Genomic DNA, 14,545 nt, shown 5'->3' with positions numbered 1-14,545 from the left:
GAGGCAGGCATAAGAACCCCTTAGGGTCTTGCCAACCAGTTCACCCTGAGGCACTCAGCCCGAGTATCTGTAAACACTCCAGTTCTACAGGAGACCCCTAAGCCACATCTTACCTGAGTGTCTACAAGCTGTCCCTGCCCTGAGTCCCAGATCTTCTGGCTTCCATTCCTACCTGTACAGGTAACTCAAAAACCCCATCTGGTCCTTGGAGCAAAAGCTCTTACTGGATAGAGAAGACAGGAAGCACCCACCTGCTGCACCATAGGAGCCCACTCCACTGACAGGGAAGAGGACGTCGGTGTCGGCATCAGCATCTCCATGGAGCACCTGCAGCGGGGCCCATCCAGGTACCGGGGGGAGGCAGGTGCTCGCATCCAGCGGCCTATGGAGAAAGAAAGCAGCTGCATGACAGGGCCTCGGGACTTATCAAGTTCCCAGGCCTAGATGAGGCTAAAACATAATTAAGCCATGGGCTGGGAGTCAGGACCACAGAGCCCAGGTTAGACCCCTCATGTGCTCTTTTACCAGAGCTTGCTGTGCTTGGCACAGGGGCAAAGACCCAGCAAACGGTTGTGATGCTCTCGTGGAACTTACAGTCTGGAAGAGGCCCCAGACACCAATCACAACATCCTGCAAGAAGGCAGAGGCTCAGCTCAGAAGTGGAGCAGGACAGCTGAGGAGGAAGACCCTTTGGGGGCCTGTAGCCAGCCGTGGAGGTGCACGCCTATAACCCCGCACTGGGGGCCAAGGCGGCTCTGCCGAGTTTGGGTGTAGCTCAACATACTACCAACTCGGATTCTTGCTTTGATTTGATTTGGTTGTGGATGGAAGGTGTAGATTTTTGGTTTTTTACTTCTTTGTTTGAGACAGGGTCTCGTCTATCCCAGCTGGCTTAGAACTCTGTGCACAGCTAAGATGACCTTGACCTTCTTCACACAATCACTACTGTACATTAACTTAGAATAGAAAGAGGCTCAACGGATCAAAAATCACACCTACTACATCAAGTAAGGAAAGGGGAGAAGAAGAAAAGTCTATTTATGTAATTTAAATTTTTAAGATTTATGTGTATGAGTGTTTTGCCTGTGTATGTCTATGTACCACATGCATTCAGTATCCACAGAGGCTAAAAGGCATCAAATCCCCTGGAACTGGAGTTACAGATGGTTGCTGTTAGGTCCAAAGTGGGTCCCCTAAAATGACAGTCTGGGCTCAGCTCAGGCTGGCCTCTGACCAGGTAAACAGAAAGATCCTAAACAGCATTCCTCAGACTCTAGTGAAGCAGGTTTCTGTTTGCAGGAAGAATCACCACTCCCCTTCTCTGTCCCTTCAGGCAATGGGGCACGTGTCCTGGCTCGCCGACTCCCTATCCTAACTTCCGAGCTCCCTCCTAACCTTTCTATTTAAAGACTGGGGAAGCTTTCCCAGCCTTTTGCTATTCTCTATGCCCCAGAGAGATCACCGTGACAATTTTGAATTTCTCCAATCTTTCTTTCTACCCATGAAGTAGTCCAGTTCAGTGGCTTTACTGTGCCCACATAGCTGTGAAGTTGGTCCTCCGGAAGAGCAGCCAATGCTCCTAACCAATAAGCCATCTTCTCCCCAGTCCCAAATCATGTAACTTAGCAGGCCTGGTAGGAAGCTGCCCAGCCCGAGCCACATAACAAGGCCTTGTTTCACAGCCCCAGGGTTCCATGGTACAGTGTTTGTATGTACAAAGCTCGAGGTTTAATCTGCAGCACCACAAGAGAGAGAAAGACCCTGACCACAAGTATGGTGGCTCACACCTGTAATCCAGAGCTTGTGAGGCAGAGGCAAGAGGGCAGGAATGAATTCAAGGCCAACATGGGCTACACGATGAGACCCTGTCTCAAAATAGTGTCACCTGTCCAAGATCACTAGTGATTCACAACAGCACCAAGACTGAGGTCCTCCAAATCAAACCACAATGGTGTCCAGCCTCCTGCCTGCACGAGCCTCCACATGCAGCTTTTCTTTATTTTAGGGAATAGGATGGGACATCTTCTCTGCAAACATTTTATACTGTGTGGCACACTCTTCTAGGTGGATTGTTTCTTTACAAGCATTTAAAATCTAATAACCAAATCTAGCTGGGGTGAGCATTGGGTAGGAAACCCAGGGAACAGTCCTAACAGAAACTTACCATGAATTGTTTCCTTCCATGGCTAGCACAGGGTCACTGTCACTGACCCCCAAGTGTTAGGTAAACATGGTTGCCCCTCTAGGCTATTAGAACCACCCTCTTGGGGCTCTGGTGCAACAGGTGGTTGTCAGGTTACTCCCAAAAAGGGCACACCAACTTACTTGTCCAAAACTGAGTCTGGGCCCAGCCTAACCTGAACTATAGGAGAACTTCTGGCAGCTAGACAAAAAAGCAGCATTCCTCAGGACTTGTGAAGGCCATTCTACCAAAAGGAGGCACTTCTCTTACCTCCAAAAAAGGGACCTATGGTTCTCCAGCTAACATATGCCTCCAGTGCTTATCAGCACTTCAAAGTCCATGCCAGCACCCTAGTTGCCTCCTCCCCTCAGCTCCTCCTCCTCCTTACACCCTGGCCATTCTGACCCCTGCTCCTGCCTCTCTCCCTCTGCTCTCTATTCTCTATCCCTTGCTATTCTCCCGTCTCTCATAGACAGCTCTGGCCTTCTCCAGGCTACTTTCTCCCTCTGCTCCGACTTTCCCAGAAGCCTCTGACTGTCCTCTCTCTCGTGTCTACAATACCAACCTTTCTCTTAACTATACCATGGAGTGCTCATGTCATCCTTTATACAACAGTGACCAAGGGAAGTGGCATGCTGGCAGTCAGGACACATTCTTAGAGAAAGCAGCAGTACTGGCCAGTCTCTGAGAGATATAGTTATGTTTTAAGTTTAAACTACTGTGCTTAAGAGATCTATAAAACAAAAATGCCTCTGACCTGTGAGCCCCACTCGCCCAAGGACAAGTAACTTCCTGGAATGCTGGGGGTTATTGTTCATGTAAGATAACAAGCCACGAGTTTTTTACTTCCATAACCAAGGTTGGTTGCACCAACTGCACAGGATGTGCTTGATCACACCTAGGCAGGAGGTACATAGGCAGGAAGTACATCAGGATGTACGCTTGCCACCAATTGGATGAAGGCAGGAAGCACATGACCTTGTGGGTTTTGCCTTTGTAAGGACTAGACTAATATAATTCATAGCCATTCTCTGGGAATCCCAGGTATGGACATGGCCAGTGTCCATCACCCAGGCCAGTATTTAATAAAGCTTGCTTCAAATTCAGCTCAAAAATTGTGGTAGTGGTCTTATTCTTACCTGGTGGGATTAACAAATCCTGTCTCCAACCGTTCCACTACCTCTCTGGGCATGTGGAATTTTCTGCTTGTTTCAAAGACAATTCTTGCCATTTCCCAGCAACCTGTGTGAGTTAAAGTGAAACCAGACCCACAAAGGGTGTGGTTTCAAACCCAAAGGTCCACTGTCTCAGCTGACTACTGAAGCAACAGGCCGCAAAACATGGCATCAAGATTGGCTTAAAATGGTCAGTGAGACGACTCAGCAGGTAAAGGTGCAGCTGTCAGGCCTCACGACCTGAGCTTGATCCCCAGGACCCATCTGATGAAAGGAGAGAACTGACTGTACAAATTAGTTTCACTCACTCACACACACACACACACACACACACACACACACACACACACACAAACGCGCACAAATGTAAAAACATTTAAGATTGGCTCTAAAATAACAGAAAATATTGCTTATCATTAAAACAAAATATTTGTTTCAAAACCTAGACAATGTTAAAAATAAAGTGGAAGAAAACACCTCTGGCCACATTATCCCAAACACAACTGGGTGAGAGGGTGCCTAGGCAGCCAATGTTCATGGTCAATACTGAGCAAAGGGGAACTAGGCATCAAAGAAACAATTAAATCACCAGCAGACAGAGAATGCCCACATCCTAAAAACACACAAGCATCAGACCCACTGTGCTGCCCACGACTCCTCTTGTTCACACAGTTGTAATGAAAGTACACGTAAACCTTCCTACGTCTTTCCCACTCAACGTGCACTTGTAAGTTCATCTTCACGCCGTCAGACACTCGTTCACCACTCTGTGTTCACTAAGGCGGGCACAGTGACGCACTCCTTCAATCCCAGCACTGGAAGGCAAAAAAGCAGGAAGAGCTCTGGGAATTTAAGGCCAGGACACCGGTGCTGGGCTACATAAAACCCTGAGTCCAATCACTAGGACTGCAAAAACAAACAAAAATTGACCAAGAGCCTATCTCCACCACAAAAATTAATTAATTAAAACCCATTCTAACAACAAAAGTGTTAGGAGTCTACACTCTTGAGCCCATGAGGACAAACACCCCCACTCCATCCCACCCCCAGCCTCCCACCCCCAGGCCCCACCCTGCCCCCCCACACCCACTCCCACCCCCACAGGTTAATGCCTGGTGCACATTCAGGTCAGACCAGGTGTTCTGGTCTCTGAACAAGTGCTTTGGAATCTTGCTGCTCAGCTCTTCTGGAGTTGAGACAATGTCCTCGGGACAGATTCTGTACCCAGGTCCAGGTATTTTGTTGACCATCTTCTGCCCCGGGCACCAGCAGCCCTCATACACAGCCTTCCTGCCGGACTGTGTAGGTGCATGTTTGGGCCTGGAATGGGGGGGGGGGGTCCGTGGAGCCAGCCTGGGCCTTGCAGGCACTAGGTGGACAAGCTGGGGCTCACTGCTCATCCTGCTCTTGCTGTAGACTACTAGGAGATATGAAGAGCAGGGTGCTTAGTCACAAGATGGGCTTGGGTTCACACTGTAACTCTCTGAGGCCCTATGGCCCCTCCAAACTCACCTCCTTACTGGTATCAGAGCACATACAAGACGACTGAAAACTCTTTTCCATAATAAAGCAATTGCCTATTCTGAAGAAAAACAAAAAGCAAAGCCAATGTTTGTGACAGATACTGGGTAAAGAGGGATCAGGCACCAAAGAACTGGCTAAATTACCAGCAAACAGAAAGCCTAAATTTGGGCCACCACCTCATCCTAAAAACAAGCAAGCATCAGATTCTGCCAGAAGCAGTGGCAAGCGTCCCTGAGCCCCCGGCCTGGCCACACTCCCCCACATGACTGCCATGTGCAGACTCTAGACCTCTCCTGTAACTACAAGCTTAAATCAAAAGTCAAGTATTACTCAATAAGGCGCTCATCACTGCTCAGCTCCTCCCCAGTTAGCTCTGTAGACTCTTCAATCAAGATGCCCCTGGACACCAGCGAGAGTCTGTCCATGGTCCATGGAGGCCCAGTCTCCCAAGGTCACCCAGCACTGCTCTGTGTCTTTTACACATCACAATGCCAGCAGCTGCCCTGGCTTACAAGCTGGCCTCCCCTCCAAGCTGCACTCCATGGCACCAGAGGTAGGAAGAAAAATGACTGGGTCTAAGGCACTGAGTCACATGCACCCACCTACAGAGCCACAGAACTCGGTGGCATCCCCAAGCCCTCACAGAACTAAAGGCAGTTTCGATGGCTAATTGCACGAGTCGATTTGGCTGGGCAACTCTGTCAGATATTTGGTCAAACATTATGCTAGAAGTTGCTGTGAGGGTTTTTTTTACAGGTTAACATTTACATCAGTGGATTTTTAATTAAACAGATTATCCTGTTGGACTACATGGGCCTCAGCCAAACAGCAGATGCTGCAACACAGAAACACCCAATCTCGACAGAAAACAAAAAGGAACTCTGCAGCAAACTGCCTCTGGACTGGAGCTGCGACTCTTCTGCTACCAATCCACCTGCAGACTTAAACTAACCGCATCCCCACCATCCCCTGTGACAATTCTCCAAATCAGGAGAAATGAAAAAGAGGGGGGACAAGCATGGTGATGCATATCAGAATCTCAGCACTTGAGAAGCAGAGACTCAGGCCAGCCTTAGCTCCAGGCCAGCCTGGGCTACATGACACTCTCTCTCAAAATAAATAAATAAACAAACAAAGAGATGTTGACATACATGCATAAATAAAGGTAAGTAATCAAGGAAAACACACACACACCACCAGTTGTTTCTCAGGTGAACTATGACTAATACAAGAGGTCACAGACTTTGCTCCCAGGCTCAAAACATCCACAGCTTGCCGGGTAGTGGTGACACACTCCTTTAATTCCAGCACTCGGGAAGCAGAGGCAGGCGAATCTTTGTAAGTTTGAGGCCAGCCCGGTCTACAGAGCAAGTTCCAGGAAAGGCTCCAAAGCTACACAAAGAAACCCTGTCTCAAAAAACAAAACAAAACAAAACAAAAAAAGAGTATCCACAGCTTGTGGACATGAATGGTGCTGTTTAGAAATGACTCTAACAAATAGTTTGGGTGTGGAAAATAGCCTTATACACAAGGCATTCCAGAGGACAAGGCAGGATGATGTGTCAAAGGCCAACCTGGGCTACATCCAGAGATGCTGCCCCCAAAATAACAACAAAAGTGAACAACCTAAATACTCAACAGTGGCAGAACCATTTAGCAAGTGAGAGTTTGGCAGAGAAACAGAACCAGTGAGAGGTCTGAGTAGGTATACTTAGACTCTGAGGTGGTGCTGCTTTGTGAGTCTGGGAAAGCTGGGAAGTCCTACACTCTTCATCCTGGAGCTGATGCCCAGGAAAGTCAGTGGTGTGCTTCTGAGAACCAGGAGAGCAGGTGTGAACCCTGTCCATAGGCAGGAAAAGACTGACAGCCCAGCTCTAGCTCTCAGGCATGAAGGAAGCTCCCCGCTTGCTTCCTTCCTCAGGCTCCTCTGCTCCTGTCAGGTTCTGGCTGACGCTACCCATGCTTGAGAGGAAACCCTGTCATTAAGTCAGTCCGTCCAAACACTGATCTCAGATTCCAGAAACAAAGATTTAACCTGGGCATCTCATGGGCCAGGAAAGGTGACATCACATAAAACAACTGGATTATGTATTTACATGGAAAATATTAAGCTCTGGGGAGCAGCGTATGTGACCCCAACTCCCTGCATGGCCAACCTCTTTGCCAAATCTCAACTCTGTGGGATTTTCTTTCATCTGTACATTGTAGCATGGGGAACATCACAGAGGACCACATGGTGGGATGGTCAATGCACACACGTGAATGAGAGCAAAACCTTTTAAATTTTTAGATTCTTTTATTTTTTTTTTATATATATATATATATATATATATATATAGATGTTTTGCCTGCATGTGTGTATGTGCATCCCATGCATGGTTGTTATGATATATTATTATTGGGGTGGAGGGGGGAGGGACCCCAAGGGTATCCCACACATGCAGGAAAACATGCTGGGCAGATGCAGCTACAGGCTGGGCGGCAGCGATACACAACCCAGACACTGCATCCACATGGAGAGTTTATTATAATAGAGAGATAGAGAGGCAGAGAGACAGGAAGAGGGAGGGATGGAGGGAGGGAGGGAGGGAGGGAGGGAGGGAGGGAGGGAGAGGTCGAGGGGCACACACCTTGTGGGAGTGATGTGGAAGAGAGAAAAGAGAGAGAAAGGGGCGGAGTTTTCCTTAAAAAGAGACTTTTACATCAGGACACAGGGTGGTCCCAAGGGGCAGGGTCAGAATATTAACAATGGTGTCTGGTACCTACAGAGGCCAGAGGAGAGTATCAGATTCCCTGGGACTAGTCTTACAGATGGCTGTGACTCACTGTGTTGGGGCTGGGAATCCAGCTTGGGTCCTCTGCAAGAGCAACAAGTATAATTATCTGCTGAGTACTCATCCAGCCCCAAAACGTTTTAAACAGGCATACTCTCCAGAGAAACAAAAGAGAAGTTGACATTACGCAAACATGAACATCAGAGGCCAGCACTGGAGGCATCCTGTGGATATTAAGAGCACTATGGCCTCTCAGCCCCACAGAAAGACACTCCACACGTGTTCACGCCACTCTGTCAGGGGAAAGTCAGCCATGATCAGTCCCATCAGCACTCTAGAGCTTAAAAGACAAAGTCTTAACTGCCTGTGTGACTGTAAAAGCAGGAGCAAACAGAACTGTGAAGAGCAGCAGCAGCAGTTGGCCCGAGGACATCTCTCAGCGTGTGTGTCAAAGGCCTCAGACATCATGTGGCTAGGCTCTGCAGCACCCTACAAGTGGATGCTACCACTGGCTCAGGTCTCAGATGTGACCAGAGACTGGGAGGGAAAAGAACTTGTTCCAAGAAAAGAAAAGATACGCAGTGAGTATCCGAGAGTCCAGGTTGCTTTGCAGGCAAGGTCTACACTGGCCACTTCCCATGAGGCTGTACCTTAGCCTCCACGGATTTAAATCTACGTCCCACGTAGTTAAGGCAGCAAGTGCAGACAGACTGAGCTCTGGGGAGCAGCCACCTAACCCTGAGCTTGGCCAAGCACTCTGCCAAATCTCAACTCCATGGAATCCTGTTCTTTCATCCTGCGAACCCAAAGAGATACTCACTAACCTACAACATCACAACACTGGTCGGGCATGCTGATGTAGCACTGCTCTCAGTGTTCTGCTTTTTGAGATAGTCTTACTTGGTCCAGGTACTGACCTTGAATTCTCTATGTAGCTGAAGATGGCCCCCTGCCTCCATGCCCCACCCACAGGTGTTCTGATGATAGAACCACTCCCAGTTTATGCAGAGCTGGAGCACAAACCCAGGACTCTGTGCATGCCAGTCAAGCATTCTACCAATGGAGTCCCGTCATCAGCCCTGTCACAGTGCTTAGGTCCAGTATTATTGTCACACAGGACAGTTATCTCTTCCCTTAGGCTCTGAAGATCAATGACACTTCTTCAGATCAACTCTACTTTCCTCCTGAGCTTCCTATGCTAGTGGCAAGTTAGAGACAGAGGAAACCTCAGTTCATGAAAGCCACAGCCTTATGCTTAAGCAAAAATTTCAAAGTACACATTTTGATGCTAATTTTGCATTAAGTCCATTTAAATAGACTGCTTCCTTAATTCTCAGCAGGGCAATGTCATAAAGATCTAAAGAATGAATAATGCAAAGAAATACAAAAACTACACTATTTTTATACATATTGTGTCGATGCATGTTTGTATGTCCACATTCATGTGAGCAACTGTGTATAGACACATGCCTTGGTGCATGTGTAGAGGTCAGAGTTCAAGTTCATGTGTCCATCCTGTCCTACCATGTTTGAGGCAGGATCTCTTGTTCTACCCTGTTATGTATGCCAGGCTACCCAACTTAAAGTTTCCACCCCCATCTCCCTTTGGAAGCACAGTAATAACAGGTTCCTGCTCCACTGCACCCAGCTGGGAGGCTGGGGATCAGAACTCAGGTCGTCAGGACAGCCTCGCACAGCAAGGGCTTTACCCACTGGGCCATTTCACCTGCCCAAAACTCACTCCATTCGCTCACCTCCTAGAAAATGGCTGACATGACTCCCTCTTCAGGAGCTCAAGTGGAACTTACTTGTCTGGTGACTCAGAGTGGCCCGTGTGCTTCCTTCCTGCTGGGTTCCTGTACACATCCTCCTCATTTTCATCCACATCATCATCGATGCTTTTCACATCAAGCTTCTGGTAGCCCAACTCCCCATTCAAAGATACAGAATCAATTTTCCATGAATTGCTGCTCTGGCTGCCGTTGGAATTTGGCCCAAACGGGCTTTCAAAGGTTGACATGATGTTGATGGAAGAGCGGTCAGAGTTCTCCTCTGAGCTTTCTGTGGTCCCAGGCATCTTTTTTAAAGTGTCCCCAGTGCTCTGTTCCTCATCATCATCATCAAAAGAGACAATGTTGGTTACCTTCTTCCTCCTCCTCCTCTCCCTTTTACATCTGGCATCTGGCAAAAGAAGAGCTGTGGCAGTAGATGGAAGGAAGGCCGAGCTAGGCTCCCACGGGCAGCAAAGCCTATCATCACACCAAGAACAAACTAAGGCTAAATTAGATTTTGTTGGAGTTTTCTGGTTATATTTTTTAATAGTTTTTTCATACAATATACTCTGAATATGGTTTCCCCCAGATCCTCCCCCACTTCCCCACCCACTCAAATCCACATCCTTTCTTTCTCTCTCTCTCTCACTAGAAAACAAACAGGTATCTAATAATAAAATTAAAACAAAACAATCAAACAGAAAAAGCACAAGAAACATACACAGATGCAGACGCACACATTCACACACACAGAAAACCCATAAAGACACAAAATCAGAAACCATAATATATAAGCAGCAAAAGACTTGTAAGACTTTTAAAAAAAATGCCCAGACAAAGCATTAATTCTTCAAAAATACCACTGAGTTTGTTTTATGTGGGCCATCTACTGCTGGGCATTTTTTAGGTTTGTGTGTGTGTGTGTGTGTGTGTGTGTGTGTGATGTGTGCATATCCTTTGGAGCGGGAGCTAGAGGCAGTTGTAAGACCTGGATGCTAGGAGCCAAACTCAGGTCCTCTGGAAGAGCAGCACACGCTGGGGAGGACAGAGGCACCAGAGGCGGAACCTACCACTGTTATTTTCCTAAAGCTCGTGTGGTCAAATATTTACGTTTATACCTACAGGTTAATGATGCCCATAATGATACCCATAGGTCAGAGAAGTTTCCTTTTGTCCTGGCAGCATTTAATGCAGAGACTTAAAACTGGTCAAAGGGCTGAGAATAAGCAACCGTGAGTGCTGAGCCCTAAATGTGAGATCTTTATCAAACCTACCCCACCCCAGCAAGGCTCAGAGAACATCGTGGAAAAGGGATCCAGAAGGCAGGGAGGAGTGCTGTGAAATGATGTCTGCCACCCTGACAGGCTGCTGCATTATTACTGAACTCACACAGCTGTGTTCACTGCACAAGACCAGCCAGTCAACACTCAGGCATGGCAGAGGAGGGGTCAAAGGCCTTACCCTGTCTGAGGAGCTCCATCAACTGTCGCTGATGGCCACTGGGGAAGGGAGGGAATTTTCTTCAGGGGCCTGTGGCCGCTAAGCTGCCTATCCTCCAATGGACGGCCCCACACCCATGCTCATGTGGGCAGCACCAATTGGACTCATCAAGATTTGATACATAAAGAGGACATGAAGGTGGGAAGGGGAAATGTTAGGGGAGGGTGGAAGGTAGACATGATCTCAGCACATCGCACACAAGTATGAAACTGTCAAAGAATAAATGAAACATTCTTTTTAAAAAAGGACAAGAAGAAAAGTCCTCAAGGGAGGGCTAAGGAGGTGGTGCAGTAGGCGAAGCTCCAGCTGCACAAGCAGGACTTGAGTTTGGACCCCAGCCCTGGGGGAAGCTGGGCCTGGCGGTGTTCACCTGGAACCCCAGCCCTGGGGGAAGCTGGGCCTGGCGGTGTTCACCTGGACCCCAGCCCTGGGGGAAGCTGGGCCTGGCGGTGTTCACCTGGAACCCCAGCCCTGGGGGAAGCTGGGCCTGGCGGTGTTCACCTGGAACCCCAGCCCTGGGGGAAGCTGGGCCTGGCGGTGTTCACCTGGAACCCCAGCCCTGGGGGAAGCTGGGCCTGGCGGTGTTCACCTGGAACCCCAGCCCTGGAAGGGCTGAGACAAGCTGACCCCTGGAGCTCAGTGGCCACCCAGTCTAGCCAACTGGTGACCTCTGGGTTCAGCTGAGAGACAGCCTCAAAACAAAAACAAGGTGTACAGCTATAGATGAAGATGTCCCACACTGACCTCTGACCTTTGCACTTATACACATGTGCACACAAAATGCACAAACACAGGTACACAAAGACAGACGGACAGATAGAAATATAAAGACAGACAAAATAGAATTCGAAAAATGGAGCCTGGTGGATCAAGGTTATATATAATCCTACTGCTCAGGAGCTAAAGCAGAAAGATCCAAGTTCAAGACCAGCATGGGCTACAGATTCAGTTCACAGCCACCCCTAACAATATAATAAGACCTTGTCTCAAAAGCAAGAAGTAAGAAAAGCCAGGGACACAGCTGGGTAGTAGAGCACCTTGTGCCTATTGCCTAGGGTATATAATCTTCCATACAAAATAAATAAATAAATATTTTTAAAAATTTTTTCAAAGGGATGGCCATAACTACTGCCTTAAGGGATTTGGGAAGACAGGGATCAGTATTTAACCACAAATTTTGGTTTCTACTATATAGCAACTCGCTAACAACTCCAAATGCTCTAAGGGTATCATCAACTTCTGGCAAACTTAACTGAACCAATTTCCCCTTGCCTGCTCATAGTCAAAGCTCAGGACTACCCTCTACCCTCAGGCCACTACTTAAATAGCATCCTCCCAACACAGGCCAAAAACATTCTCTTTCATCTCCTAATACAAGAACAGTAAGTTGCCTGTGTCATTGGTTTTTAAATATCACCCCTGCCCATCCATCCCCAAGAAGACTAAGCAGGATGTTAGCAGAGTCTCAGCTCACGGCTGAGCACCAATAACACGAGGAGGAGGAGGAGGAGGAGGAGGAGGAGGAGGAGGAGGAGGAGGAATTGGTGGTGGAGGAAGACCCACCTGGCTCCACAGGACTGGCTGTTTACTTTCCTACCCTTTCTGTTGGGTCCCCCTCACAGTGAACGAGGATAAAATGGAACACCATATACTGTGCCCCCCAGAGGACAGTGACAACATCAAGGTGTGTTCCTCTTGGCCCCACTCTCCTTTCCTTTTCGCTGGCCCTACTGCGTGCGCCACCTCGAGGGCCCCTTCTGGCTCACCAACATGGACGTTCTTGGATATGACAGGCAGAGGGTCAGTCTCCTGCTCCGGCTTGATGAGAATAGAGACAGCAGAGGATGCTGTGATCTCCCTGAGAAGGCTGCTCATGCCCTGCGTGGACTCCTTCAGCAAAGATGTCATATTCTGTGTAGACTCCTTTAAGAGGTCGGAGACAGTGGGAGCAAATTTGCTCTGCCCATTCAAATCCTTGTTGTCAATGTTAATTGCAAAGAGTATGGAGTTCAGCCCTGCAGAAAAAGGGGACAGGGTTGCAGTGCATGCTGCTATGCATTCACACCTCCAACATCAGCAACAAGAGTAAGGGACACAAGAGGACAGACCTCATCTTCAGCACCTGGCATTGGCAGATAGACGCTCACGTCAACGTCTTTCCACCTTCCATCCCTGAATGTCAGGAAGACAAATGGAAACAAGACCCGCCCAGGAGAAGACAGTGGCCGAAGTTCTGGAGAGAAGCTGCCTGGGCTGAGCAACCTCCCTGAGCTCTAGTTTCTTTACCTGCACAATGGTCACAGCAGTGACCCTCTCAGGATCGTGAGCACTAAAGATCTCACCCACCGAAACCTCAGAGCTCAGTGTGCACCAAGAACACCATCACAATTGCTTTATCCAAGACTGACATTGGCATCCTATGGCCTAAAAAAGAAAACCACAGCCAAAGCCTGACTTTCCTGTCCCTAGACGAGACTAACATGACCCTCAGTATGTTGACTTAATGTCAGGTTTTAGAAGAAATAAAATGTAAACGGAACAATAAAGAATTTGGAAGAAAGACAAGCTATCACATTTATCACCCTTGAAGGAACAGTCAAGCAGCAAAGGATTTCTCAAGCCACAATACATCAATCCAGGGCCTTGCAGAATGCTGATAAGCCATATACATGGCCTTTTCTTTTCTATGGCTCTCTTAAAGCCCTGAAAAGGTGACTGAACATCTAAGAGCATTCTCACCTCACCAAGGAGGAGAAAGGAGGTAACAGAGCTGATAGGATTCAACTGACATGCAGAACCAGGGGTCAAGGCAGTCTGCCAATACATTCCCCAGTTCTTTATAGCTCACCTGGCAGGCCACAAGCCAAATCCTTCAACCTCGTGCTTCAAATTCTAGATAAATGGCCCCAGCTTAAACAAACAACAGTGATGCTTCAAAGCAGGAGGACACAGAACATCACAGCATCCCCTTGGGCAATAAATCCACTCCCAGAACCTCTCTGTTCACCAAGCATCTCGGCTCATCACTCCACCTCCACCAGGCTTACCAGCTGCCATGGTAGGGAGCATGCTGGACCTTTCTTCATCCATCACAAAAGACCAGTCTTCATAGAATGTGCTGCAAAAGCAAAAAGAAGAGGGAAACTCTTAAAGAAAAGTAGTTCTTGGCATTCATACACTGGCCAATGATGCCACTGATGGCTCCCGGGAAACGCCAGGCCTGGTGGGTCGCCCAGAGGGAATTTTGTCCCTCTCCACTTTGAAGCTTTTCTCTAGAAACAAAGGTCTGAATGCACAGATCCTACAACTTCCTTCTTGGTCCCCTGAGACCCTGAGCTTTAGAGGACCTAAATAGACATATGCAAATATATTTATAAAGAAGCAAAGTTGAAGAGAACAGAGGGATGGATTCCACTCAACAAGGTACTCTAGCGACAGGAAGTCCAAGCTCACCAACAGGGCTCACCCAATTGGCTAAGACAAGAAGAAATGATCAGAAGCAATTACAGAGCTACAGGGCTCCACCAACCAGGGCATCCACTTATAAAAACTGCTGGGCTACAAACCCAAACTCCAAGTTGGCCATGGAAAGGTCTAAGAGGGTAAAAGGCCCCTGTG

General features: G+C 48.0%; 1 protein-coding gene across 3 annotated transcripts in view; it reads right to left on the bottom strand.

Annotated features, from left to right (window-relative positions):
• The window catches only part of Snx29 (sorting nexin 29), a 488,775-nt gene that overhangs the window by 395,899 nt on the left and 78,331 nt on the right, over positions 1 to 14,545 (bottom strand). For all 3 annotated transcript variants that reach the window (XM_037201528.1, XM_028872913.2, XM_037201527.1), the window contains 4 exons: positions 13,975 to 14,045; positions 12,694 to 12,942; positions 9,464 to 9,836; positions 252 to 382 (listed from right to left, as the gene is read on the bottom strand). In XM_037201528.1, coding sequence (XP_037057423.1) covers positions 252 to 382; positions 9,464 to 9,836; positions 12,694 to 12,942; positions 13,975 to 14,045 — 824 coding nt within the window. The remainder of the gene's footprint in view (positions 1 to 251; positions 383 to 9,463; positions 9,837 to 12,693; positions 12,943 to 13,974; positions 14,046 to 14,545) is intronic.

This window comes from Peromyscus leucopus, chromosome 8b, assembly GCF_004664715.2.
Source record: "Peromyscus leucopus breed LL Stock chromosome 8b, UCI_PerLeu_2.1, whole genome shotgun sequence".
NCBI lineage: Eukaryota > Metazoa > Chordata > Mammalia > Rodentia > Cricetidae > Peromyscus > Peromyscus leucopus.
Note: the sequence above shows the minus strand (reverse complement) of the source record. Positions and strands in the feature narration are given on the sequence as shown.